At 41.2% G+C, this 25,306-nt stretch overlaps 5 protein-coding genes across 7 annotated transcripts; 3 read left to right on the plus strand and 2 right to left on the minus strand.

The window, feature by feature from the left end:
- The first annotated feature begins 403 nt into the window (after positions 1 to 403).
- On the plus strand, positions 404 to 1,388 carry ccl20a.4 (chemokine (C-C motif) ligand 20a, duplicate 4). Its single transcript, XM_051405286.1, has 4 exons — positions 404 to 601; positions 794 to 905; positions 1,006 to 1,086; positions 1,209 to 1,388. The coding sequence occupies exons 1-4, from the start codon at positions 541 to 543 to the stop codon at positions 1,216 to 1,218; spliced, it is 264 nt and encodes an 87-aa protein (XP_051261246.1). The 5' UTR covers positions 404 to 540; the 3' UTR covers positions 1,219 to 1,388.
- A 666-nt stretch (positions 1,389 to 2,054) lies between these two features.
- Positions 2,055 to 9,222, plus strand: capn10 (calpain 10). The gene is made up of 13 exons (XM_051402031.1): positions 2,055 to 2,359; positions 2,708 to 2,961; positions 3,440 to 3,571; positions 3,671 to 3,867; positions 4,050 to 4,279; positions 4,362 to 4,503; positions 4,936 to 5,102; positions 5,199 to 5,455; positions 5,535 to 5,737; positions 6,408 to 6,663; positions 7,044 to 7,237; positions 7,353 to 7,398; positions 8,078 to 9,222. The coding sequence occupies exons 2-13, from the start codon at positions 2,818 to 2,820 to the stop codon at positions 8,105 to 8,107; spliced, it is 1,998 nt and encodes a 665-aa protein (XP_051257991.1). The 5' UTR covers positions 2,055 to 2,359; positions 2,708 to 2,817; the 3' UTR covers positions 8,108 to 9,222.
- Positions 9,223 to 9,343: 121 nt separating this feature from the next.
- On the plus strand, positions 9,344 to 13,150 carry eif4e2 (eukaryotic translation initiation factor 4E family member 2). 3 transcript variants are annotated; one of them, XM_051402070.1, is made up of 8 exons: positions 9,344 to 9,502; positions 10,287 to 10,398; positions 10,483 to 10,617; positions 10,745 to 10,849; positions 10,929 to 11,081; positions 11,177 to 11,317; positions 11,873 to 11,948; positions 12,045 to 13,150. In XM_051402070.1, the coding sequence occupies exons 1-7, from the start codon at positions 9,483 to 9,485 to the stop codon at positions 11,906 to 11,908; spliced, it is 702 nt and encodes a 233-aa protein (XP_051258030.1). In that variant the 5' UTR covers positions 9,344 to 9,482; the 3' UTR covers positions 11,909 to 11,948; positions 12,045 to 13,150. The 3 variants fall into 3 exon arrangements, with proteins under 3 accessions (XP_051258030.1, XP_051258022.1, XP_051258015.1); XM_051402062.1 differs by having other exon boundaries at positions 11,177 to 11,313; XM_051402055.1 differs by having other exon boundaries at positions 10,287 to 10,617; positions 11,177 to 11,313.
- On the minus strand, positions 12,589 to 18,034 carry LOC127364459 (phospholipid scramblase family member 5). Its single transcript, XM_051402043.1, has 8 exons — positions 17,863 to 18,034; positions 16,477 to 16,828; positions 16,311 to 16,388; positions 15,991 to 16,183; positions 14,450 to 14,561; positions 14,263 to 14,362; positions 13,943 to 14,001; positions 12,589 to 13,373 (listed from the first exon to the last, which is right to left on the minus strand). Exons 2-8 carry the CDS (start codon positions 16,817 to 16,819, stop codon positions 13,347 to 13,349), a joined length of 912 nt encoding a protein of 303 aa, XP_051258003.1. The 5' UTR covers positions 16,820 to 16,828; positions 17,863 to 18,034; the 3' UTR covers positions 12,589 to 13,346.
- A 230-nt stretch (positions 18,035 to 18,264) lies between these two features.
- Positions 18,265 to 24,578, minus strand: chrng (cholinergic receptor, nicotinic, gamma). Its single transcript, XM_051410207.1, has 12 exons — positions 24,352 to 24,578; positions 23,077 to 23,213; positions 22,937 to 22,981; positions 22,712 to 22,836; positions 22,006 to 22,161; positions 20,529 to 20,626; positions 20,236 to 20,436; positions 19,831 to 19,945; positions 19,619 to 19,733; positions 19,231 to 19,495; positions 19,015 to 19,148; positions 18,265 to 18,936 (listed from the first exon to the last, which is right to left on the minus strand). Exons 1-12 carry the CDS (start codon positions 24,413 to 24,415, stop codon positions 18,727 to 18,729), a joined length of 1,665 nt encoding a protein of 554 aa, XP_051266167.1. The 5' UTR covers positions 24,416 to 24,578; the 3' UTR covers positions 18,265 to 18,726.
- Positions 24,579 to 25,306: the final 728 nt, after the last annotated feature.

Below are 25,306 nucleotides of genomic sequence, written 5' to 3' on the forward strand. Positions count from 1 at the left end.
TTGAATATGCAAAGTATCTAGCAACTACAGCTCTCAAATAAATATAGTGGAGTTGAATCATAAAGCACAGTGGTATCATAACATTTAAGCAATTCAAATGAAGTACAAATACCTAAAATTTTGTGTAGTACCTAGGTAAATGCACTTAGTTACATTCCACCGCTGCTTATTGAATACAGTTGAATTAATAATACACATATCATTGTAAAGGTGCTGACTCTGCCCATTAGTGTTTACATTCATTAATGTTTTATAGTATTTCTTCATCAGTATAACGTCATGCCAGGATCTTTTTTTAAAGATATGTGGCACACATTTGTTTCGTCATTCCCGCAAAAAGGGGTTTTTGTAGCACTGTGGGTAAAAGTACGCGGTGACATTTCCCATGTGACCTGAATTGGTGTTTCCAGTAGTTCCTGGTTTGTGTGGGACATTACCTTTTACAGAGTATTTAAACTTCACTGCCAGGAGTAAACGTTATCAATTCATTTCTTTTGAGTATCCAGATCAGAAAGTTGATTCACTGCAGAAGAGAAGCTGATGGCAAAGGTGGCTGTGTGTGTCTCCATCATGGTGCTCCTTGTGGCGCTGGGTGAAAGCAGTAAGTACATTTCCACAACTATTGGATAAGTTACAGGATTCTACATTTCACTATTGATTCAAGATAACACCAGTTGTTGCCTGTATTTGTCTAGAGACTACTGATTTCACAAGTCAGTAGTTCAAAAGAAGTACAATGTTACTAATGTTACTCTTTTTTTGTTGACATGTTTGTAATGTCTATTTTTTAAAGGTCCTGGGAGGTTTTGCTGCACACAGTACCATGAACATCCAGTCCCAGTGAAAGTGCTGAAAAGCTATCAAATCCAGAAGGACACAGGTTTCTGCAACATCAAGGCAGTAATGTAAGAAAATAAAATCAGTACATCTGAAAAAAACAGACACTATACTTTAACAAACAGAAAGGCCAACTCTGTCTTACCCTCTTCCCTCATCTAAATACAGTTTCAGGACTGCGAAAAAAAAACTTCTCTGTGCCGATCCTGACAAAAAGTGGGTGAAAGATGCCATGGAGTCTATAACACAGTAAGTTAATGACTCTATTGAACCACTGTCTGTGCTCAAAGAGACAACAGCCATCAGTACTGAGTCATACTGCAACAATCATATGTGATTTTAAATGTTTTCCTTTTTGTCTTTCTAAATAGAAGACACTGAGCAACGTGGAGATCATCTGAGGAAATCAGCTTCAAGACACAAAGACACACAAGATGAATTGAATGCATTTTTTTTACGGTCAATAAATAGAATATTTTTGTATCATTTTAAATTTATTGTTTAAATATATTTCTTTAATGGCAATAAATAAATTTATATATATATAATGACCTGTTTCTGTGTTTATCTATTCCTGGGTCTAATGGTTTTATAATGTATCTGTTTAGGATCTCAAGGATCCGAAGTAGAACAGTAAAGTAAGATTTTCATGTTTTTCAATCAGTTTAGGAATGAAAGAAGCAGGAAAGAGAATAAGGAACAATAATAGAGGAACTAAAAAGGCTTTCCATTGCATATTTCTCATTTGAAGTCTAAATTCACTGATATTTAAAACAATTAGGAGGATAAAATATTGGAAACATAATTTAGTTTATTGCTATACAAACTACATTGTATAAAATAGACTTAGACTTAGACTTCTCTTTATTGATCCCTTTGGGATGACTCCCGCAAGGAAATTGGATTTCCAGCAGCTTACAAGAACACTTGTATAGAAAATAGGAGAGGTATAAAAAAATACAGCATTAAAAATACAGTATAAGATAAACAATAAACTCTTAGCTAAATATAGAAAGTAAACAATAAACAATAAATAAATAAAATGCCTATAAAGTTTAATCAGTGCCTCTCTAAAACTGCATTTAAAAAAACTGAACATTGCAACCTTCATTAAGGTTATTGTAGGACTGTTGTACATACATGAATACTTTAATACTAAAGGAATGGCAGTGAACGCACCGTGTGTAGTTCAGGGAACCAACGGTAGGAGGCGGAAGTGTTCAACAGCACAGGAAGGATTCACTTTGTGAATGAGCTGCTGCTGGATGTCCAAGCGGAAGAGACTTTACGTTTTTCATACTCAGCAGGATGATATGTGCGGGTTTTATAAATATATATATAACTGTTAGTCATAACGAAATCTGTCATAAAGTATAAAACCTCCTGCTGAGTCTGAAACCATGACAAGATGAAGCGATATGGAGATGCCATATCAATTCATTACAAGCTAGCTGAAGCTAACGGTTAGCCGTGGTGTTATTATGAAGCTACGAGGGGAAAGATGCTTAAAAGAGGAAAAAAGGTAAGATACAGGAACATAGAAGAAAACACACACAATTACCCGTCCTGTTTGTAACATTACATTTTAATTTGGAGACATATTAATACAGCTTTTCTTCATATCCCCCTGTTATTACGGTTGTGTTAATAAGTGGCTACAGTAGTGCAACACTATGTCTATATATTGTAACATTAACATAGGAGATGAACTTATATTCTTTGATTCTATCATAAATAATACACACCTAACACATTTTCTTTTATGGTCACAGATAGGGTTAAACAGCTTTTTGCAGGTCTCTATGATTTCTGCACAAAACCACAAATATACACAAATCTCATGAACATAATGTCACTATTCTGTTTTCAGGTGCAGGTCAGGTGTGAAAGGTACTCGGCGGCAGTGAGGATGGTCACAGCTGGCTGAGATTCACCCGCTGACCCAGCAGGTACAATACAGGTTGAACAGAGGCAGGAGCCATGAAAGAAGAGGGCAGGGCAGCGTGTGGAGGTGAGGCTCTGTTTGAGGACCTGGACTTTCCCGCTGAGGACACGTCCCTGTTCTGTGACAGCTCCACGCCCATCGCCAGGCTGCAGGGAGACATCAGCTGGCGACGCCCACAGGTAAGGCCCAGTGCCATGGGTAAATGGGAAATAACGCTGTTAATTCCTTCTGTGTTGTCATGGGTTAAAAGCTTACATCATGGGAATTTTGAGCTTGCCATTCATTAACTTGCATCACTGGTCACAGGTTGGTCTGTTCAGCCAATCAAGAATTTTTCCTTATCAGGTGGTTGATTTGATTATGAAAGAGTCCCTACAAGTTGTTTAGTTTTACACAAAAAGCAAATATGTGTAATAAAATATGTCTATGAGTAATGTGTATGTGTCTGAACATCTTGAAACTTGACATAATGATAGTGTGACAAAACTATTGTGAAAGGTGACCTCCATGTTATCAACCTCTGGTTCTTATTGAGATCAAGATTCTACTTTCAGTTTAACCCTTTGGAGTTTTTTAACCTCCTAACACTGGGTTATTGCAAGTTGTCTTGAAATCAGAGCATCTCAATTGTCATTTTTATCTATTTCACAACTCCAGGAGATCTGCCAGTCACCAGCTCTCTTCCCTGACAACATCAGCCTGGGTCATGCAAAACAAGGTTTATTAGGAGATTGCTGGTTTCTCTGTGCCTGCACCTTCTTGCTCAAGAACAAACATCTACTGAACAAGGTAGAGCAACAAGCGGTCGGACTAATTTGTGAATTAGCATGTCATAAGCATGTTATTTACTGTATGTATGTATACACTGCTGTCCGTTACTCTCTGTAGGTGTTGCCTCCAGACCAGCCTCAGTGGGGTGACAGCGGGTACAGGGGCTCCTTTCAGTTTCGTTTGTGGCAGCAGGGACACTGGACAGAGGTGACCATCGACGACCGCCTGCCCTGTATCAATTCCACTCTGTGCTTCTCACGCTGCCACTCCCCCGCTGTCTTTTGGGTAGCACTGTTGGAGAAGGCATATGCCAAGTAAGAAACTTGTGCAACTTCCTTGTTTCATCTCTTAGTTTGACCTACTATGAGCTTTGATCTGAGAAATATTTTTTGGTGGTACGTTTGGTGGAAAGTTTTAGTAACCTTGTACTGCATTTCAAACAACATTTTTAGTGAAGTCTGGAAATCCCCTTCCCTGTCCCTTCCATTCTCTTTAGGCTTCACGGCTCATATGAGCAACTGTGGGCCGGCCAGGTGTCCGAGGCCCTGGTGGATTTGACCGGGGGCTTGGCGGAGCGCTGGAGCTTGGGAGACTTTCAGACTGAGGAGGAGCAGAGACCAGAACAGGACAGTGACCAGGTGAGGAGGAGAAGGCTGGACCTGAACCTTCTGTGCCGAGTGAAAGACCAGTGTGCCATCAGCTGCTCCACTCACAGCAGCCCTGGAGGTCAGAAAACAGACCTTTAGTGCAGATACAAGTGGTTTTGATCCTGTAGCACATCACCTGATGATTTTGGTGACTGTTCTAGGTGCCAGTGAGCTGGGTCAGTACCATGCACTGACTGTCATGGAGTGGTTGGATGTGAAGACGGTGTCAGGGAGCAAAGTACTGCTGCTCAGGATCAGAAACCCCTGGGGAAGATGCTGCTGGGGAGGGGCCTGGATCGGAAGGTAGGCATGTGTGTCTCCTTATGTGTGTCATAGTCACGAGTTTGTTTAACCTCAAAAGGAGTTTTGCTGGATCCAAATGTCCCGCCTCTGGGCTTGTGGACCGAAATGCTAACCCTAATTGCATCAAGCCTGAAAAGGTGCTGTGCGACAGTGGAATAAAATGTATTGTGAGACTGGTCTTCAGTCCTCAGTCATGTTTATGACCAAATATTATTATGAGTACATAGTAATATAATAATTAAATAAACGTATACATCAAGACTGCAGTCTGCACCCGAAGTTTGCTCTCTGGAAGTCTGTAGGAAGTCCAGAGAAAGTGCACAAAAGCACCTTGCAGATTTGATTTAGCGTGTATTTGGACAGCCATTATCATGTCCTTCCAAAGGGAATTCCTAGTCCCCATTCACAAGGTCTACCTCTACCTATCTACAGTGGTACCGGTTGGAGCTGCGTCGACCCTGCTTCTGCTTTGGACCTGCAAGCCAGGGTGGCCGAGGGCGAGTTCTGGTTGGATGAGACTGAATTCCTGTCCCAGTTTGATGATGTCACAGTGGGTTACCCCATCAGTGAAGAGGGGCACCTAAAGAGCATCTACACTGGTAATTCTCTCATTTTGATAATGAACATTTTAAACCTAGAGTGACTATGACCTCCATGGCTCTCTTTTTAATCCTCACAACTCTCCTCTCCGACAGGAAATCTGCTGACACACAACCAGCAGCTGGCTGGCCGCTGGATGAAAGGGCACTCGGCGGGTGGGAGCCGAAACAGCAGCATCTACGGCAGCAACCCTAAGTTTTGGCTCAAAGTGTGTGAGAGAGGAGAGGTGCTGGTATCCCTGCTACAGCATAGAAAATGGAGGAACACAGAGAAATACGCACAAATGCCACTTGAGGATAGCAAGAACACAAAGCACCAGCACTACCAGGCTATCGCTCTACACATGTGGAAGGTTTGTGGCATCACTTATAGGAAAACATTTTTTGTGTTTGTGTGTTTGCATCATGTTACGTATGTTTTTCTGTTGCTAGGTGGAGAAGAAGCGTTTTAATCTCTGCCGGATGTTGAACAAACCTCCTTGTGCTTCTACTCACTGCCACGCCTACGAGAGAGAAGTGGTCCTCCATGGACAGCTTGAGCCCGGATACTACCTACTGATCCCCAGCACCTACCAGCCAGGAGCTGAGGCCCACTTCCTCATCAGGGTCTTTTCTTCCTCTTCCACATCCCTCAGGTAAGGACCAGTTGATTTTAGGGAAATCTATGTAAAAATGTTGCTGGAAACAGCTTTATTTTTTATAATAACATTTGAACTTGAAGTTTAAAAGGGTTAATTCCATCTTTAAAAAGGTTAGGCACTTTAACAGGTGTTATGGAGAAACAAAAAAAAATCCCTCTCAAATCAATAAAACAAAAAATGTGTTTAACAATATGTTCTGCACAAATGAGCAGAACATATTGTTAAACACATTTTTAAGTGGTGTCAGAAATAACAGTCTCCTTCCAGAATCAGAGCAAAACTGCATTAGTTATTTTGCCCATTAAACAAAGTCATGTTGTCTTAATCATATGTTCAAAAGGTAATCAATATTGTTTAATGTTATATACATATGTACACAGTATTTATTACACTGATTCATTTGTTTCTGCACACAAACCTTAGTGCCATGACTTCCCATAAAAATGAATGACAGTAAATAAATGGTGACATCTGGTGGTCAATTTGAAAATCACCTTTTAAAAGAACCAACTAATAATTTAAACTTTTATCATTTTACACCGCAGTAAGGACTCTTCCAGCTGCTATCCCACATATTGTTTACAAAACATGGATTTTCCTACTTCCATGTTTCACGATGTAAAGTGCTGTGATCATAAAATTTGTTGTCATGCTTCCTCCTCAGTGCCCTGAAAAGCCCAGCACCTTCACTGCCATTAACAACTGATGGAGAGTGGGAGACCAGTTACTTCCGGGGCTCGTGGGTGGAGGGAAGGACGGCCGGAGGAAGCAGGAACTTCCTGTCTCACTGGCAGAACCCCTGCTTCCCTTTTACAGTGTGTGATGAGTCAGCAGTGACATCAGGAGTTAATGTCAGGATTACCCTGCACCAGAGCCGCCCTGACACTGATCTGCACCCTATTGGCTTCCACATTTATAAGGTCAGTCAAACATGAAGGGAGAACACCAGTGTTATCTAGATTTATGGGCCATTTACCTCAGTAATTTGCAGTTTAATCTGTAGTATGTAGTAGATCTTTGAAATGTTTACTCATTTTGTCCGTTTTAAAACTAACCTTAACCTTACAGGAATATGCTCATATAATAGAATCAAAGATTTATAAAATATGATAAACAACATCTCCAAAACTGCCAGTTCTTACTGCTTGCTGACCATGCAAGCACTACCACCGCTGTAAACAAAGGCTCACCTTAGACAGTTGGCACAAACTAAATTCTTAATAAACTATATATTATAATAAAATGGCTAATGAATGCAATTCTACAGTATATGAGCATTCAATGTTCACTGTGTATCCAGTTGCCAGAGGGGGAATCTGTGCAGACATTACCCAGGGACGAGGATCCTGTGGCCAGTTGTGTCCCTCACTGCTACACCCAGGATGTCAGTCTTGCCTGCTGTCTTTCTCCTGGAGCTTACACCATAGTGCCGTCCACTTATCAGCCTGACTGCTCTGCACACTTCACCCTCAGCCTGGCTCGCAGAATACACAGGTAGGCTCCGTTTCTTTTTCTTAATCAGAAGTTGATTGTGCAGCTAGTAGTAGCAGCTTCACATATCATTATTGCACCATGGTCTGAAATAATAATAGATGCGTGTCTCTTTCAGGAAAGTGGTGAAAAGCCAAGAGAGGCTGGGAAGAGCCATTCAGGAGGTCAGTTTACTGGACAACACGGCAACACTAGCTGATAAATCTTTATTTCCCCAATGGCACAGGGCCTTCATCATGGTGATTTACAGAATGTCACAAAATAAATCATAAAAATGAGTACAGAATATAAAACCTGGGAGGATATTTAAAAACTACTATTACAGTTAAAAAACTAAAAAACTTTGTAAGTGTTGAAAACCACAAAAAGTAGTTCTACAGAAAATGAATTTCCAATAATTTTAATAATCAATTAACAGCAAATACAAACCAGCAAAAATGGCAAGAATTTAGAGGATTTTCTTTTTTTCTGTTTTATTACATTTAATGTTTATGTTTTGTACCGTTAGACAAAACAAAGATGCCACTTTTTATCACAGTTTTCTGACACTTTATAGACTGTAGAAGTTTGAATCCATGAATCAAAAGCATAATCCACAGTTAAAATAACTGTTATTTGCAGCCTTAGTCTTATGTGACATTGTGCAGCGCCTTCTCTCAACAAATCAAATGTTTTTTGGAAGGTCAAATAGGGCAGACGGGGCAGCAGCCTGACAGCAGATCCTGCCTTGAGGGGACTTTATGTTTACCTTATATCTATATTTTTAAGCCTGTGGTTGTACTCAGAAGATGGCAGCACTGAATAATCGTCTCTGTTATGCTTTTGTGTCTTTCTGGGCGGCAGATCTCTCACATCTCTGTGATGCAAAGTTAGTTCTCTGGGACTGTTGCTGCTCCACTGACGTCGCCTCACCTCCCTGTTCCTCTTGGCCCATGATGAAAGAACCAGTTCTCCCATCCACCCTCACCATGGAGGCTGTATGTGTGTGCATGTATGTGTATGTATGCGTACCACCAGTGGCTGAGAAGGCAGGCAGGCGGGTAGATTTAGTGGGAATGTGTGTGTCGGGAATCCTAGAAACCCTTTTATCCTGAACCGCTGAGGCTCAGGGCTGATGGGCAGCCACACACTCATCGGCGATTAGGACATCAGAGGTTGTCGGTGGGCTGGGCTGCTAATGAAGTATGACGGGACTGGCTGGTGTAAACAAACAGCCGCCATTGAAGAGGGCCGCCGCTGCTCTTGCTCATTCACTCACTGGTGCGCCTGCCGGCCTGGAACAAAGGGCCCTCTCATGAAGGTCCTCACTGAGGCACAGGGGGCAAGGGGCGAGGGGATGGTCTCCGACAGCAGAGCCAACCAAACCACACCACACCATACCGTGCCATACCATGCCAGAGCTTTCCTCCCATCCCTAACCCCCAGACCCTCTGCTTCTTACCTAGCTTGCATTTGATTTGAGACACAGATAAAGGGTTTTCTTAGTCCCTCATCTCCAAAACCTGCTCATCATCCTGACTAAAACTAAAGTCAAGCTGGACCTAAAGAAGTCCACTTAGCTCCTGACTCCATCCTCACCGCCCCCGCTCCCTTTTTGTCCCCCCAGACTCGGTCCACAGCTCTGCTTGGACCTGAACAGAGTCATGGTTTGAACTTGCCGCAAGAACAGATGACAAGCGGACGGATGGAAGGGATGAATCGAGGGATGCGGCACATCAGAGGAGGCCGGTTGGTTCATATGAAGAAGCTGCCAGTCCTTTTTGTGTTGAAGCTGCGTGTGTGTGGTGGTGTGTGTCTGCCTGCTCGCACCCATGTCTGTGTGTCGAAGTCACAGGGTTTCTGATAAATCATTGGAGCCAGTGTTAACAGAGACTTTCACAAAGCTATAATTAACTGATTAGAGTGGTACTGTATTTATTATGTGTGTGTGTGTGTGGGGGGGTCAGCTCAGCTGGATGACATGTGATGAATAAAATGTTAAAACACAACTTGGAGCTGATGTGGCCATATTTTGGTTTCTCTTTGACTTTAGATGTGTATATCTTTGCATCATGCAAGTTTCCAGACAGTGTAAATGAATAAATGTGGTGGAAAGAGAGGAAAGCTATTCATGTATCACCCCTGAGCACTCCACGCACACCACCACCACCAACACACGGCGTGCGCGTACACGTGCTGTGCGCGCCGCCGTTCCTGCGGAATTCAGGAGGCTGTGGTCGGACTCCGAAAGGCTACCACCTAGAAAATAATGAACAACAAATTTGACGCGTGAGTAATCCAAAGTTTCTGTGAAATATCTGCCGGACAGTGTGCTTCCCGTCGTGGCTGCAAATTGACGGGGAAGCACAACGTTAATGAAAGCTGTTGCTTGTATAAAAAGAGAGGTGTGTCAGCTTTATTGCATGATCCTGCATGCTGAGTGTGTGCTTCTAAACTCACATGAAAGCGAGGTCCACACACACACATGCATTTACAACGAAGGGAAGTAACAACGGGCATTAAATAGTATTTTATAATATGGGATGTGCTGTGTTGCTAGCTGTAGTTAGCTTTGCGGAAGGCGGACAGGCCCCGGGTCCTCGGTGTGGTAGTTGTTGAGAGGCGGCGGAAGGTGCGCGCAGGGTCGGCTCAAACTGGACTCCCATAGTCCTGAAGTACGGGCAGATAGCTCACTGTGTGTTGTAGGCTATTCACGGCCAGAGTCGATTAAGTGGAGTTGGGGACGTGTGCATCATTAGCAGTCTACATGTTTACAGTTACTAGGGGAAAAAAGAAGTTGACACTTAATTATGTACCTGGCTAAAACTAATGCAGCAGCCCTACAATAAATCATGAATGTTATAAATATTAGAAACCCCCATCACTATAATACAGTACAGTAGCACAACACCACTAACTACAGCCTCCAAAACGACCATGAAGTTGACTCAACACCTTAGTTTTAGCTATGTGTACCCAGTTAACTGAGTTGTAAGTACCCCTCAATCACAATATAGTGGATGCTTGACACAGACGTTTTTGTTTTGCTGCCTGTGTTTTCCATCAAATCCAGTCTGAAAGATGATGACAGTGGAGACCACGACCAGGACCAAGGCTCACCGAAAGACAGTGAGAAGGAAAAAACTGAAGACGAGGACAAGGAACAGAACATCTCTAAGAAAAAGGTGAGCCCATTAAAGAGTGACTCATGTGTCTGCAGCAGCTTCGAAGTTAATTGTGGGGCTAAGTCACTGTCTTGTTTATTGCAGATGGTGGTGCCAGGGGCAGGGGAGCACCCTCTTCAATACAACTACACCTTCTGGTACTCCAGACGCACCCCGGGGAGACCGGCCAGTACTCAGAGCTACGAACAGAACATTAAACAGATCGGTAGCTTCGCCTCGGTATGACAGTCCTCACAACCTCTTTAGACAGTAGATCTCACCTTAACCAGACACAGCCCAAATTTATAAATACAAGCTCACGCTGACTCATAATCCCAGTTGTTGATCATTTCTTGTCCTTCCCAAGGTGGAGCAGTTCTGGCGTTTCTATAGTCACATGATCCGGCCAGGTGACCTGACAGGCCATAGTGACTTCCACCTCTTCAAGGAGGGTATTAAACCCATGTGGGAAGTAGGTACTTGTTTTATAATGCATTGATTGTTTTTATAAATAATGAGCCCATTCTGAAACTCGCCTGTGTTGTGTTTAGGATGATGCCAATAAGATGGGTGGGAAGTGGATCATCCGTCTAAGGAAAGGCCTGGCGTCTCGGTGCTGGGAGAACCTGATCCTGGCCATGCTTGGGGAGCAGTTCATGGTAGGAGAGGAGATCTGCGGGGCTGTGGTGTCGGTTCGCTTCCAGGTAAAACCCACAAACAGACGCACACCTGTTTCACCTACTCACGCACTGCCTACCTCAGTATAATCAGACATGCTTTCTTTGCCTCTCGATTCCAGGAGGACATCATCTCCATCTGGAACAAAACCGCCAGTGACCAGGCGACCACTGCCCGCATCAGAGACACGCTGCGTAGAGTCCTCAACCTGCCTCCCAACACCATCATGGAGTACAAGACTCACACAGACAGCATTAAGTATGTATGTCTCTTCGTTTTATTATTTTCTATTTTACCTTTCTCTCTTTCAACATTCACAAATGTATGCATGCTCACAAACATGTTGCATTTTCTTACCTAGAAGGCGGTGTGAGTTTATACGCTAACTATAATGCATGAGTGTTAGTTCAAAGAGCAGATTTATATACAACAGTGTTAATGTTTCTCACGACTGCAACTGATGGGATTATGAGCAACATCATAATCGGTGACGAAAATAATTGTTAGTTGCAGCGCTGCTTTGGAGTATAAGACTGGACTATTTTGCTTTTAGATTATAATTTACTAATTAAATTTCATGACAACATTCACAGCTATAAAAAAAGAATAAAATCATTTTTTTCATTGCTATTTGTTATATATGTTAAAAAAGAAAAGTAAAATATAGCCACTATATGCAAATCATGTTTTGTGTGCTTCTGCAGTAAAATGATGCATTTGTGATTTCCCTCATTGAAAATACCGTACATTTGCATATCAAGAATTTGTCTATTTTACTTTGAATGGTGAAGTGCTGCATCCTTCTTTTTGTTTGCAGAGCATGGGAAGACTTCCATGGTCTGGTGAATGCTAGCGGCGGACGTTAGCCCCTCACACAGAGAACCTCTGAAAGAGTAAGGACTGTCGCTGTATTAGTCGGGAGTGAGAATAATGACTCTGGTGCACTTTATCTCATGCTAACGTCAATTGTCTCTGTTTGTGGTGTGCAGGTGTGTGTATATGTCATGTGTTGGGGGATCCAGGATAGGATACCGCTGTGTGGACTGGCTCTGTGTAATATGAAGACTGGAAGAGAGGCAAGAAGACCATTCCTTCTATCTGTCAAATTGGAAATGAGCAGAAGAGCCTGTCAACAGAACGCTGAACCAAGCCGAAGAGAGACATATGCGTTATTTTTAATCAACCAGAGAAGAACGAAGCCTCCAGTTTTTGTTTTTTTCTTTTTGTTTTTAATGCAAGTTGCAACATCTGTTAACTTGCCACCAGAGGGAGGCCATGTGACTGGTGTGTGCTGATCTGGTCATTAGCTGTTAACAAAGTGTACTTGACAAAAAACAACAAAACCAATCTGTTAAAATACTATATCTGATTTTATTGCTAAACATAACATCACACAGTTCCTGCTGTTCATCTGTTTTATTGGGACTCAAACAGGATTGCAGGTAGATGTTATTTTATTACAGTGCTGTATTTTAACTACAATTCCTCTGGTCATTTCGAACTAGAATGATTACTATTATGTGTACGATATATTTGTAAATACAGTCCACTTCAAAGATCACTTAACTGAATCAGCAATGATTCTCCATCTTTGACTTGGAAGTTGAATCCCAAAGGATGAGGACCATCCTGTGCTGGGCAGAAGGTTGTATGACCGGCATCTTAAAAATGGACTGCCAAGCTGCCTAAATCACTGTGCCTGGCCTCGAGCCCGACCCGAACCAGTTTTCCCTTTTGTCTCTTTTGTTTTTACCCCGCCTTTAAAAGAATCCACGGGATGAGCTTTGCTTTAATGTCCTCAACAAAGTTGTATAGGAGTCCTGTAACACTGACCTTCACTCCTTTTCCATTTTGTAGTAAAAGAAATGAAAGTGGGCCCAGGGTCAGGGTCTGTTACAGTTTTTATCAGTTTCTCGGGAGCAGCTTTTTGGAACCATGTCGAGAAAGCACCTATAGTTTGTTGAAAAACTGTAATGCTGCCCATGTTTGCTGGTGGGATGATGGGTGCAGGTGTGTGTCAAAAGTGAAGGAACACTGTTGGATGTACACCTGATGGATTATAGCAATAAATGTCAAATATGCATCTGCTGCTAAAGCTGGTTCAGTGTATTTTTCTTTCATAAATGTGATATTGTTTATAAAGCAGGGTTCTTCCAATACATCCACCTCTACTGTTGTACAAATACAGTTCTATCTTACAGTCTGTTGTACCATAATGTGACTTAACTGGTGTCCCCCATTAGACTGCTTTCAACATTATCCATTTACTTATGATTGGTCCTTTTCGTTGATCAGCTCATTTCAAAGAACATGTGATTCTGTAGAGAAAACAAAATCAGACGAGTCAATCAATGAGGGGGTTCAATTAAATAAGCCTTTTTACAGCAGGCGTTTTGTGTCACAGTATACTGCTGTACTTTTTTTACACAAAAACATTAATTGATTGCTTAATTGATTGAGCCGCTTTTACTAGTAATTTTAAGTGGCACTGACTTAGCTTTGTAACTTACATATGATAAACTGATTCCTTTTTATTGGGTATTTTGTTTGCACAGTACAAATAGAAATTACAAAATTAAGTCATTCTCACTTTTACTACAATTACTAAAGCTACTTGATGAGGAATGTTATTTTTAACTTACAAAATTTAGTTTTACTTAAAAATGTTGATGTAATCAGTGTTACAGCAATGTCTTTGTTCTATGAAAGTGTCAAAAGCCTGTAAACCATGGCAGTGTGACAGCATGCAGAGACTGAAGCAGCTGAATTGAATACAGACATCCTTAATTGTGTTATTCCCAACCGTGCTTTGCTGTGAAAAATACATATTTTATCACAATACACAGTATCTTCTTGCAAAGGTTATAATGAAAACTAATATGCTTACCAACAAGAAAGTGGCTGCCAGCAGCAGCAGTTTAGTGTGTGATTCCATACTCCGTGGCACTGAAAGAGAGACATAGATTTAAAAATGGCACATTTGAAATGTGAATGGGGTATACAAGGCAGTGGGTACGTCAAAGGAAAACACAGGTGTAACTAATTTATTAAATACTGCATTCATTGCTGGATTGGAGCCATCATTAATTAAGTATCACACAGGTCATGATCTTCATGTTATCAAACTCAAACTTGGCGTTGTTTTGGCCTTCAAGGGGGACATGAGTTTGTGAAGAATTGGAAATCACATTTCCTTCTACAACTCACCTTCCAACCCAAAATACTCATGGTCCATGTTATGTTCGTCACCGAAACCAGGCCATTTCTTCCATATTGTGCCCATTTTCTCACCAATGTTGGAAACAATCTGCCGTGTGATTGAAAGTCACAAATACTGAATGAAATAAACATGTAGAAACACTTGTTTTATTTTGGGGTGCGTAAATATCTCTACCTGGAATTGCTGGTTGGAGAAGCAGCGACACGGACAGCAGGAGCCCTGGATTCTGACGGTCAATGCTCCCTCTGCATCACACACTTCCAGGAGAGGGGTGAACATGCTCCACCTGAAGCCACAGTCAACCAACACACAAGTTTGCACATTTCCTTACATAATCATGCAATAAGCAAGCTGGCAGATACACTGGCCAGTACTTCACACACTGGTGCAGACCAGCCTTGATGGTTGGTTGATCACATTTTCAGCTGTCATGATTCTGCAGCACCAAAACCATTGTTTGCTTGGTGTCGGAGGAGTTCAAATTGGGGCATGCTTTATTCGAGCACAACTGAGAGTATATTTATACCAAGTAGATCTATGGTCACCGAAAACTTCTGCCAGGTCAGTCTTAATTGGACACAACTTCATTGAGTGCTGCTTCTGAAGAACTCTAAATCTGACACACAAAGGCACCCCAGCTAACCCCGGAGTCAGATTTAGGCCAGATGAAGAAGGAGGTATTTCAGGAGACATGGGTGCTACCATTCCTCCCATTAGCCAACATTCCCATTAGGAAGGATGCCGCATTCCTTCCCTCCCAGCCCAGGGTAGCTCTGTCGGTGTGTCTCCGTGCAGACAGCTGTTTTGTGCATTAACTCTCCCAGGTTTAGACTACACCCTGGCTGGGTGGAACAGTAAAGGCTCTCACTGCTATTTACAGACAGGCCTGGACATCTACAGTCGCTCAGGGTGGCCAGAGGCTGGGAGGGACATGGAAAAAAGGCTCACATGACAAGCTGTTCAGTCTGAGAATTTTAAGTGAAGATTCTGATCGTGGGTGTCAAAGGGTTAAAAGGTTCATTCACCCAAATGACAGAAAACATGAAAAATTGCATTTAGAAATGTTGACAGCAACACCTGTGTTCAGAAAAGGTGTCCTGTTACTCTGGTTGACCCACAGAACGTGCTCAACAATTTTTCCATGGTTTTTTTTATTTTATTCTGAGTACCACAAACAAAATCTATTCACCACCACTATGTTTGGCACATATCTCAGAGACAGATAATGAAATTGGTAAATTAGTCAGAACAAACCAAAACCAGACAATACCTGTAGATAACCAGGGTATTTATTTTCCTAAATTATGTTTTTTGTGTTGAATATCAATTAAACTGATGTTTGTTTATTTATTATAAGAATGGTGCTTGTCTGTCTCAGCAAATGCTCAAATGCAGTTTTTTTAATATATATTATAAAATGAGATTATTATAATTATTGGTTAATGTTTAAGTTCGCTAATTTTAACCCCTTTGTTGGATAGTTTAATCTATTACTGATTATGCGTTTCACATGTAAAATCTTTACCAGCAAAGCAATTAGTAAATCTCGAATTTGAATAAATGTAGTGGAATTAAAAGTAAAATTTTTCCATCTAAAATGTAGTGGAGCAGGAGTTTAAAATAGCATAAAATACAATACTCTATATAAAATACTTGAGTAAATTTACTTTCGACTGTTCAAGTTAGATGAGAGCAACAGATTCTGACTGTACTACCTCTGGCATACAGTGCCAATGAGATGTTTTTGAGGTGTGTAGGCTCTCATTTCCATTAGGCAGCAGCCGAGGCAGCAGGCATCCACCCTAAGAGGCCTTTCAAAATAAAAGACCTGGCGTCCCTGACAGTCAAAGCCCTGCAATGAGCAGGCCCGAGCTGGACCGCAACACTGGAGGCACACACAGGAACTCTCTGACAGGAGGGAGAGATTGAGCAGAGACTGAGAATACAATGAAAAACACAAATCATTCATTTATATGAGATGCAGATGGGATGGTGTTCTCAGTTAAGACACATGTAGCTGAACAGGGATCAGTACCTTCCACTGCCACAAATAACTGTGACCTGCTGCCTCCTGTGGTGATGCTGTAGATCCTCCTGGGAACACACTGTGGACCTACAACGACCGAGCATCATTCTTTTGAAACAGACAAATGTCTCTCACAGAAACTTACAAATACACATAAGCAATCCCTCCTGCTCACCTTGCAGCTCCGGTCTGGCAGTGATTTGTATTTGACTGACTGTTTCCAGCGCAGACATAAAGTGGGATCCTGCTGCACCTCCGGGCCACTTTTCCTCAACCCCTGTCCTTCTCACTTTCCCTGGTGGCTGCTTGTTCTTCATCTGTGTCCCAGGAGCCAGACCTGACAGCTGCCCATCAGATTCCCAGTCAGGAGGTGTTTGGTGCAGTTTGGGTCCAGGTGAGTGAGTGTGGGACTCACAGGAAGGCCCACAGCGGTTCTGGAAAGCTCTGAAGATCATCTGGATGTGCCTCTCTCGCTCCAGTCGATCAAAGGGAAGAGGCTGACTGGTCACCGCTGACATGGTGCAGAACTGAAAATGTATTACACAACAATGACAAACAGACAAATGACTAGCTGTTTAAATTGTCCTTGTGAAACTTCTAGTCCAGCCAGTGTGTATTTCCTAAATATTACATTAGCAAATAAAGTCTGCACCTGACTAAAAATAGTCTCACTAGATCTGACAGCATGTATTTTACACCAGTGAAAGTTCCACACAACAGCAATTGTGGAATGAACTCTATCATAAAAAAATATTTTTAAGTAATCATGTAATTGTGGAGGTGTTTTTGGGGAGTTGGTGGACTGGATCAACCTTTTTGTGTATGACTTTTAATACAAAGTGATATCTACTTGCGACCCCTTGTCACAGTTGAATCATTTTTAGGTACCAAAAGAGGTAAACTGCACAGTTTTAGGAGTTTAAAAGTTCATTATTGATCTTTAAAAAAAATATAGTAATCACTTAAAGTATAGGAAATAAGCAAATACTAGAGAAAAGTCATAAAAATAACCGTAATTGTATTTGGAAAATGAAAGAAGAAATCCTCTCATGACCTCTTGACCCTGGTTGGAAAACACTGGAGTAGATAGCTAAAGAAATAATTCAACAATTTAAAACTATAAATAGTCGTATTTAGACTAAATGGAAAAGTGGTTTCTTTTCTATGAAATTAAGAAAAGGGAACTGAGTTACATCCTGAATGTCTGAGAAGGTTAAAAAAAAAAAATTCCCGTCAGATAGACATCCCCCTCTTAAAACAAAGTGATTTCATCACAGCAGCCAGCCAGAGCCTCCTTTTTATTCACATCACACACACTCAGCTTGCACAGTTTGGTCCCATTGTGCAGCTACACTGTATATTCCTCCACAACGAAGATGATCATAGTACCAAAATTAAGCCCTACCTTATGTCATGCATACCAACAGGGACCAACGGGAGCCCAAATGGTTAAAACATCTTCTTTAGCATTTTACACTTATTTTATTCAAATTAAAGTAGGTAATGTAAGAATGTAAAGACAGAAAATAGCACTCTAGAGCATTAAAAGTATCTTGCTTACCTTCTGTGGTCAACCTCCAGGTACCTACAGACTGATAAACTAACTACTAACTAAGCTACCAGGCAAACATCCATGAGTTGGCATGATCAAGCACAACCCTCTCTGTGTGTTTGTGTGAATATTCACGTAGTAATGTTTGGCTTTGTGAGCCTGGAGACATCACTCCCGCTCCTGTCCCCCTGGCTCTGTCTCACCCCCTGACTCTGTTTCCATCCCAACCAGCCGGATCTGCCTTTTGTTGGGTTAGAAGGGCACCACTCAGCCATGTAATTGAAATCCTGCTTCCAGTGGTGGGGGGCTGTGTAGTGGGCCTGTGTTTTGAGGGTTAGCCTGGGGGGTGTCAGTGCTCACAAAAGGTGTCAAACACAGGAGGATTAAGAAATTTGTGACAATGTGCAATCACAACATTACAAAAGTACTTTTATTGCTAAAAGGATTCATTTGACACATTTGGCTGTTGTTCTCTGTTTACATGTGTGATCAACAAATGTCTCATACATGGCCTTGAATTGTATTACGATTGCAGCAGGTGAAAAGGTCAGTTTACAGCAAACACTGAGATGGTAACAGGAACAGCCAAGGAATTTGGTCTTTTTATGCAAAAACATTCTCATCCTCAACAGTCGGTCACAGCCGACAGCAGGATCAAGCGTGGCATCCACACAACTGTGCAGTGGATCCTTCATCACCATGAACAAACATTTTTGACTTTGTGATAGGCCAAAGTCCCACATTACCAAATGAAAATACACAGACAGCTGTATCTTCTCCATCTTCTCTGTGCCCCGGTCATGAGTGAAAGATCACTGACGGACGCTGTCAGATTTCCACTTTCGAGATAAAATCAAGAGATTTTCTCCTTGTTCACCCCAGAAAGTTGGTCTCAGTTAGATCAGTGAGATTGTTTATTGGAGGGAGATACCTCTTGGGATCCCCGAGGAAAGGTGAGGAGGGAGGCTGGTTGAAATGGCCCATCAGGAAGATCCCGATTGTGCCAATAAAAAACACAGACACCATGACAATGAAACAGACCCTGTCAATCACCCGGGCGACCAGGAACCACTCTTCGTTTTCCTGGGGTTAAGAAAAATGAGAGATTACCACTGATGTTGATTTAAAACAATGAAAGCAAGCCAATGTAAAGATGCTTACATTCTGGAAGTCACTATGTTGCCTTGCAGTTTCAGCAATGTGTTTACAGGAGGCCACACACTTCTTCAGCTCTGGAGAGGCCTTTGCCAGACTGATACTGAGCTGCTCAGCTGTACCAGCCTCCAGCCCATCATCTGTGTACAAAGCAGACCAGATATCCATGCAGTTACAAAGGGAAACACACTTTAACAAATGCAAACTTGTTCAAACACTTACGTAGTTTCTCTAATACTGATTTCATCAATCCGTTTCTTTCTTTGAGTCTGGCAAACATGAGTTCAGACCGAGCAGTTTTCATCACATATTCCTCTGCCTTGGTGATGAGGGTCATGGAACTGCGGCGTCGGCAGGGGATCAGGAACACACCGTTCCCGCCTGTAGACAGAGTTTCACCGTTTCCAATTTCTGAGGCATTGCCGTTGTTTGGTGTCCAGGGTCGCATCTGCATCCTCAGCAGCCGAGGCAGGATGTTTAGGAGGATCTGAGGAGGACACAGGGTCAGAGGGCAATCCAGTGGCAAATAGACCCATGTTGCCTTTGCAGTGTGTTCAATCAGTCATGGAAATTGAATCTAGAAAAGGGTTTGGTCTGACCACAGTCTCACCTTTCGGACTTTGTCTGTCATTCTGTGAGTGTTCGGGGTTCTCAGGGAGACGTTGAGGACTATCACACAGTTCATCACTACCATGGTGGTCACTGACATCACAAACATCAAATACCTGCAGTCAAGGGTTCATATATCAGATCTTTTTTTAGACACTCTTCTAAAACAGCAGTGGTTGGGACTGAGATCTTAGAGCGATCATGTGAACTTACTTGCCAATAAGAGGCACTGCCCTTGATGTCTCTGGAACCTTCTTCGCAATGAGTAAGAGGAACACAGTCTGGCCCAGAAGAGTGGCAATAGACATGGTACACTTCTGACCACCGGCTGCAAAACACAAACCAACATTCAGTCAGTCGTGGTGAGGTTTTGTGTTAATGGAAACAGATATTAATGACTTATTTGAAACCCTTGTTGAGCCAGACTTCTGTCTTGTCAACCACATGAAAGTCCTGGGGAAAATCTTGATGAAACCCTGAGGCAGCAGTTGGATTGGAATTTCAAGAAATTGCACATCTAGTTACAGTATTAGCCACGACTTGGATGAGGAGGTTGATGTGACAAAGGTCTAACTACCTGAGATTATGCTTTTAGATACACAAAGTGAGGGAAAAGACCTTTGGCAGGTAAGTAGTAGACGAGGAGGCAGAGGGAGGAGAAGAGCACACAGGGAGCAATGATGTTGATGATGTAGAAGAGAGGCTTTCTCTGGATGATGAGGAAGAAGACCAGCTCCTGGTACCCCAGCTCATCCTTTGTGTACTGAGTGTTGATCACCTTCTTGGCCGGCCTGTGTTTAATGACCCACTCTCCATTTTCTATTATCAACAAAATTAGAGTCTTTCATTCTGTCTTAAGACATTTAGAGAATCATAATTATTCAAAATGTATTACTCAAATGCTGCTATACCTGTAAAAGCCTCCGGGTCAATATCCACCCACTCCAGCGTGTGGTTATCCTCCTCTTTGAGAACCAGTTCAATCTCATTGGCGCTGTAGGTCTGGGAACTGAAAGCAGAAAGAAGACATATGATCTGTCACCACAACAAACATCTATTCACTTTTACAAGACAGATCAGTGAAAAAGGACCATGAATGAAGCAGAACTGTTCCAGGTTTGGACAATGTAGATTCTATTTAAACACAAAGAGACCTGACATGTAAACTTAGACATATTTTTTATTTTCTGATTTTGTTTCCCCTAATTATATTAATTAATTTAATTCAACTAATTGATTATTATTAACTAATATTACATTTTCTTCCAGGTTATAACTCTTGAAGTTTCCTGTATTACATTTTATTTAAAGGTCCAGTGTGTAACATTTAGGAGAATCTATTGGCAGAAAGGGAATATACAATCACCTGAAAAGAAGAATCGTGTGTTTTTGTTACCTTAAAATGAGCCATTTTTCTCTACAGACAAAGTGAGTCACCTTTCATGGAGGCTGCCATGTTGAAGTGCTATGTTTCTACAGTAGCTCAGAAGGGACAAACAAAACACTGGCTGCAGATAGGGCCGTTCATGTTTTTTTTTGTGTGTTGCGTTTTGCCACTATAGTTTCTCCCTTGTGTTTGGAAAGAGAGGGTGAAACAAGTGATACACTGAGAGATGCCACTCGAACCTACATACTGGACCAGCTGAATAAATGCATACATTTGTAACATTACAACATTGTAACTCTACAAAAATACACCCGTGCGAGTCCTCCTTTATATAACAATACTACTCTACTGTTATTATTGTGCTGTAATATCATTATATTATTCTATTTAATTTCAATTGTATATGCCATATTATTGTATTATTACTATATAGTGTATAGTAATGTATATGTATATACATATATACACACACACATATTATATATAACATTATATAACTTATTGTATTATTATGTATATTTTACTTTGTATTTATACCCATACCTATAAACCTATACTATACATACAGTAGTTAAACATTCTGGAGGCTTTATTTCTTCTGCACAAATATTTGCACAATTCAAGTCTTAGGTATTGTATCTTGTGTATTACTTTTTAAAGTCATCTCTCTAATTTGTTAAGTCTCTTTTATTTATCTTATTTAAATTTTTATTGTTTAATTCAAAGAGTTCTTTATATATTCTTTCTGCACTGCTGTAACATGGTAAATATCCCTTTTGGGATCAATAAAGTCTTTTCTTATATCTGTCTAAATTACTGCAAAATTTGAAGAATACTGGGTCATTTAAGTTCTTGGTTGATAAGACAACAAATCTGAGAGATACATGAAAGATACATGACATGGTGAACCTGAAGTGTTCAAGTCAATATAGTTATAAATTGCATTTAGTTTGTACCACTCACTGGTAAATGAAATCCCAACAAATTTCCTTTCTACTCACCGGAATACCATGGTGCAGTTCTGCCAGTCAAAAGGAAAGTAGTTGACAGTGATGGCACAAGCACTGCGATAAATTGCAGGAGGCAGCCAGTACACACAGCCATCAGAAGACACCAGTGCATTGCAGTAAAGTGCTACCTCGAACTGTCCATCCACACTGTGCACAAGTTAGAGCAGAGGCAAACTGACATTTACTGGTGTATTCAAATACACACTGACACATTGTTTCTAGAGCATTGGTTATCATGAGAAAAGTTTAATCATTTGTAAAATTAATATATTTTAAATATATAATAAAACAGTTTAATCAAGGAATCCTAGACAATGTGACTATAATCTAATTCTAGATTTTTTCAAATGTAATCTGGGTTGATTATTGTTTCTTCTATCTGATTACGGAATATCTGATAAAATGTAGGCTAATCAGTTACTACCCAATACTGTACAGAACCTACAACATTAATGCTGCAGTAGCAAAAACCTAAATCTATGCAAAACCTTGCGCCAACATGCTCTCCAAATCACTTTTTATGATCTCAGAAGTGCAGTTATTGACATCTCATATTTTTCTGTGCTGAACTTTCTCAACTAGTTACTGCTTGCAGACATATGGGGATGCCAATGTCAAAAGCTGCTTAGTGAAGGTGTGAGTAGCTCAGTGGCTGAGACCAAATATTGTGTTAAAATGTGATGTTTGTTACACTCACTTGTTCTCCAGTATAACATCTGGCAGCCAGATGCTCTTGGAGGGAACCCGTAGCTGAGAGGTGATGTTCCCATACAGAGCTGACTTGGGAGGTTGGTCCCACCTGAGCCTGTAGTCACACCATTGCTATAAATAGAAAAACTATGCGTTTGACTTTTGACCATGTAAAATTTACCATCATTGCAAAGCAGTTAAAAAAATCCAGATGTGGTGTGTTTTAGGTTACCATTTCTATCCAGACGCTGGTTGTTAAGGCCTCCTCCTTTTCATTCTGAGGAGAGATAGTACAACAGTACAACAGCGTTAACTCTCTGGCCCGTGCAGCCACTGGCACTAATCAAAAACACCAGACTGAGCTTGACTCACCAGAGAGATGAGGTTGGTGAGCGTCATCTTGATGTCGACGTGAGTGATGTCACCACTCTTCTCCATGGGCCGGACATTCTTGTTGTAGCCCTTCATCAAATCTTTGAAAAGCTCCCCTTCAAGGTTGACTGCTGACGCTGCAGACAAACCACATAAATGTCAGCGCAAGGAAATCTGAAAGATTAAAGTACCTTTTGGACAAATACCATGCAATAACGTTTAAATTGACAAAACGAATGATTAAAACAGGATTTAGAGAATAAAAATTGATAGAAAATAGCAATAAAAGTAATCAAAAATACGATGATGAAATACTACACAAAATTATAGATTATAATAAAACAGTAAAATTTTAATAAAATAAAATATATAAATCTAATAAATAAAACTAATGATGACAAAAGGACTAATTTAAAGGGGCACTCCATCAGTCTTACATATTAAGTTCAATTTGCCCGTCATTAGAAGTAATATTTAGTCTGTTGAATAATGTCTCCTGTGGCTCCGGAGAGAGAGAAAATAACCCTGGTGGTGAATGATGTCAGCAAGGTCGTCTTGAGACTTAACATTGTTAAGAAAATCAACTGTATTAAAAACTGGACGTGTGAGGTTTGAAAGATGTGGGCATTTAAGAGGCACAGGGGTGTCTGATTAAAGATGCTATTGAACTGCATTATGGGACTAAAAGTAACAACACAGCCTCTGCTTCTTCAATTATGACCATTATTTATCAGCTAAGTACAGTATAAAACCACTGCAGGACCCTGTTAAGATACATTCCTATTCTATTTCAGTTTAATAAAATAATGTAAACAAGACTTCAGGCAGTGCAAGACAAACCTATTCTAAAGAGAGCAAACTAACTAAAGCAAACTGAATACCTCTGTAGGTGGATTTGATGTTGGTTTACCACAACCACAAACAAATGGTGTTAGTGTTTGGTTAATTAGTGTTACAGTAATTTCAACCCCTTTGTATTGGATATCACATCAAACACATGACGGTCCCCAAGTAAAATGAATGTGAAACTGAAATCAGCATTAAGTCTACAACAATTACTGTCTGATTTTCCAGACTAACAATGGATTGGACATCAGAACACACACAGTATGGTCCAGCACAGTTATTACAGCTGGAGTCATTTATGTTGCACTTTGTTCAACATGAAACTGAAAATCTGTCTTTACAAATTCACATCACACAATGCAAAATCATAGAAACTAACAAGATACTAATTGTCCTCAAATGTGGTGGCTGATAAGCCAGCGTTCCTACCTGTGGCAGAAATCATAAACACCCTTACGAAGAGTGACGGAGAGAACGGAGGTCCAGAATCCATTAGTGCGTGTGTCTGTGCTCTGAGACAAAGCTATGATCACTAATCTGATACACATGGACACTACTTGATGGAGCTACTGGCACTTGGCCTGTGTGTGTGTGTGTGTGTGTGTGTGTGTGTGTGTGTGTGTGTGTGTGTGTGTGTGTTTGTTCGTGTGTGTGTATTTCCCAGCAAAAGTCAGGGTTCAGGCTGATGGCTGATGGGAGGCTTGAGGTTTAGAGGATTGGTTGGGGGTTGCTGGGGGGAGTTGATGATTGTTAGGGTTAAATCCAAAAGTGTATTTCCAGTACTGCATAGCCAGCTGTCACAACACACACACACACACACACACACACACACACACACACACACACACACACACACACACACACACACACACACACACAGGGAACATGACATGCACATAGTTTAGGCATTGTATTCAGCACATGGCTGCCCCCAAGTGTTGAGGTACTCACTGTATTGTAAGTATGTTCACTGCACCTGGCTATTGTCATTCACATCCAAATGAACAAAGTAATATTACTCATGGATTCTTTTAGGACACATTTAGCACAGCAGTGATCTATAATAAGCTAGTTAACAGCTTTTTTCCATCAGAAGCCATGGTTAAATGTGTTTTTTTACAATAAAAGGATTATAGACAGACAGATTAGGCGATGAAGAGAGAGAGACAGGAGCAACACTGTGTGTGGCTGCGAGCCAGAAAGTTAAAAGAGCCGTACAGTGGACAAGAGAACAGGTGATAAGTCTCATCCATTTACAGCACACCCTCTGTGATGATTGACCAGGCTCTGTGGAGGTTGCTGGCACATTTGTGGCATGTCATTACTCTCTCTCTCTCTGTGTGTGTGTGTGTGTGTGTGTGTGTGTGTGTGTGTGTGTGTGTGT

Source organism: Dicentrarchus labrax, unplaced genomic scaffold, assembly GCF_905237075.1.
Source record: "Dicentrarchus labrax unplaced genomic scaffold, dlabrax2021, whole genome shotgun sequence".
Lineage (NCBI taxonomy): Eukaryota > Metazoa > Chordata > Actinopteri > Moronidae > Dicentrarchus > Dicentrarchus labrax.

What these genes read in the sequence shown, in the direction of transcription:
- eif4e2 (XM_051402055.1), top strand. Translation starts at nt 9,483, where the DNA reads ATGAACAACAAATTTGACGC. An exon ending in AGATCGGTAGCTTCGCCTCG is followed by an intron (nt 10,618 to 10,744) that starts GTATGACAGTCC and finishes GTCCTTCCCAAG; the next exon opens with GTGGAGCAGTTCTGGCGTTT. An exon ending in TGGTGTCGGTTCGCTTCCAG is followed by an intron (nt 11,082 to 11,176) that starts GTAAAACCCACA and finishes TCTCGATTCCAG; the next exon opens with GAGGACATCATCTCCATCTG.
- LOC127364459 (XM_051402043.1), bottom strand. Translation starts at nt 16,819, where the DNA reads ATGTCAGCGGTGACCAGTCAGCCTCTTCCCTTTGATCGACTGGAGCGA. An exon ending in GTTATTTGTGGCAGTGGAAG is followed by an intron (nt 16,184 to 16,310) that starts GTACTGATCCCT and finishes CCCTCCTGTCAG; the next exon opens with AGAGTTCCTGTGTGTGCCTC. An exon ending in TGAGTATTTTGGGTTGGAAG is followed by an intron (nt 14,002 to 14,262) that starts GTGAGTTGTAGA and finishes TCTCTCTTTCAG; the next exon opens with TGCCACGGAGTATGGAATCA.
- ccl20a.4 (XM_051405286.1), top strand. Translation starts at nt 541, where the DNA reads ATGGCAAAGGTGGCTGTGTGTGTCTCCATCATGGTGCTCCTTGTGGCG. An exon ending in TGTGGCGCTGGGTGAAAGCA is followed by an intron (nt 602 to 793) that starts GTAAGTACATTT and finishes TATTTTTTAAAG; the next exon opens with GTCCTGGGAGGTTTTGCTGC. An exon ending in TGCAACATCAAGGCAGTAAT is followed by an intron (nt 906 to 1,005) that starts GTAAGAAAATAA and finishes ATCTAAATACAG; the next exon opens with TTTCAGGACTGCGAAAAAAA.
- capn10 (XM_051402031.1), top strand. Translation starts at nt 2,818, where the DNA reads ATGAAAGAAGAGGGCAGGGCAGCGTGTGGAGGTGAGGCTCTGTTTGAG. An exon ending in TTGGCTTCCACATTTATAAG is followed by an intron (nt 6,664 to 7,043) that starts GTCAGTCAAACA and finishes CTGTGTATCCAG; the next exon opens with TTGCCAGAGGGGGAATCTGT. An exon ending in CTGGCTCGCAGAATACACAG is followed by an intron (nt 7,238 to 7,352) that starts GTAGGCTCCGTT and finishes TGTCTCTTTCAG; the next exon opens with GAAAGTGGTGAAAAGCCAAG.
- chrng (XM_051410207.1), bottom strand. Translation starts at nt 24,415, where the DNA reads ATGGATTCTGGACCTCCGTTCTCTCCGTCACTCTTCGTAAGGGTGTTT. An exon ending in TCACCAACCTCATCTCTCTG is followed by an intron (nt 22,982 to 23,076) that starts GTGAGTCAAGCT and finishes ATCTCTCCTCAG; the next exon opens with AATGAAAAGGAGGAGGCCTT. An exon ending in AACATAGTGACTTCCAGAAT is followed by an intron (nt 18,937 to 19,014) that starts GTAAGCATCTTT and finishes TCTTAACCCCAG; the next exon opens with GAAAACGAAGAGTGGTTCCT.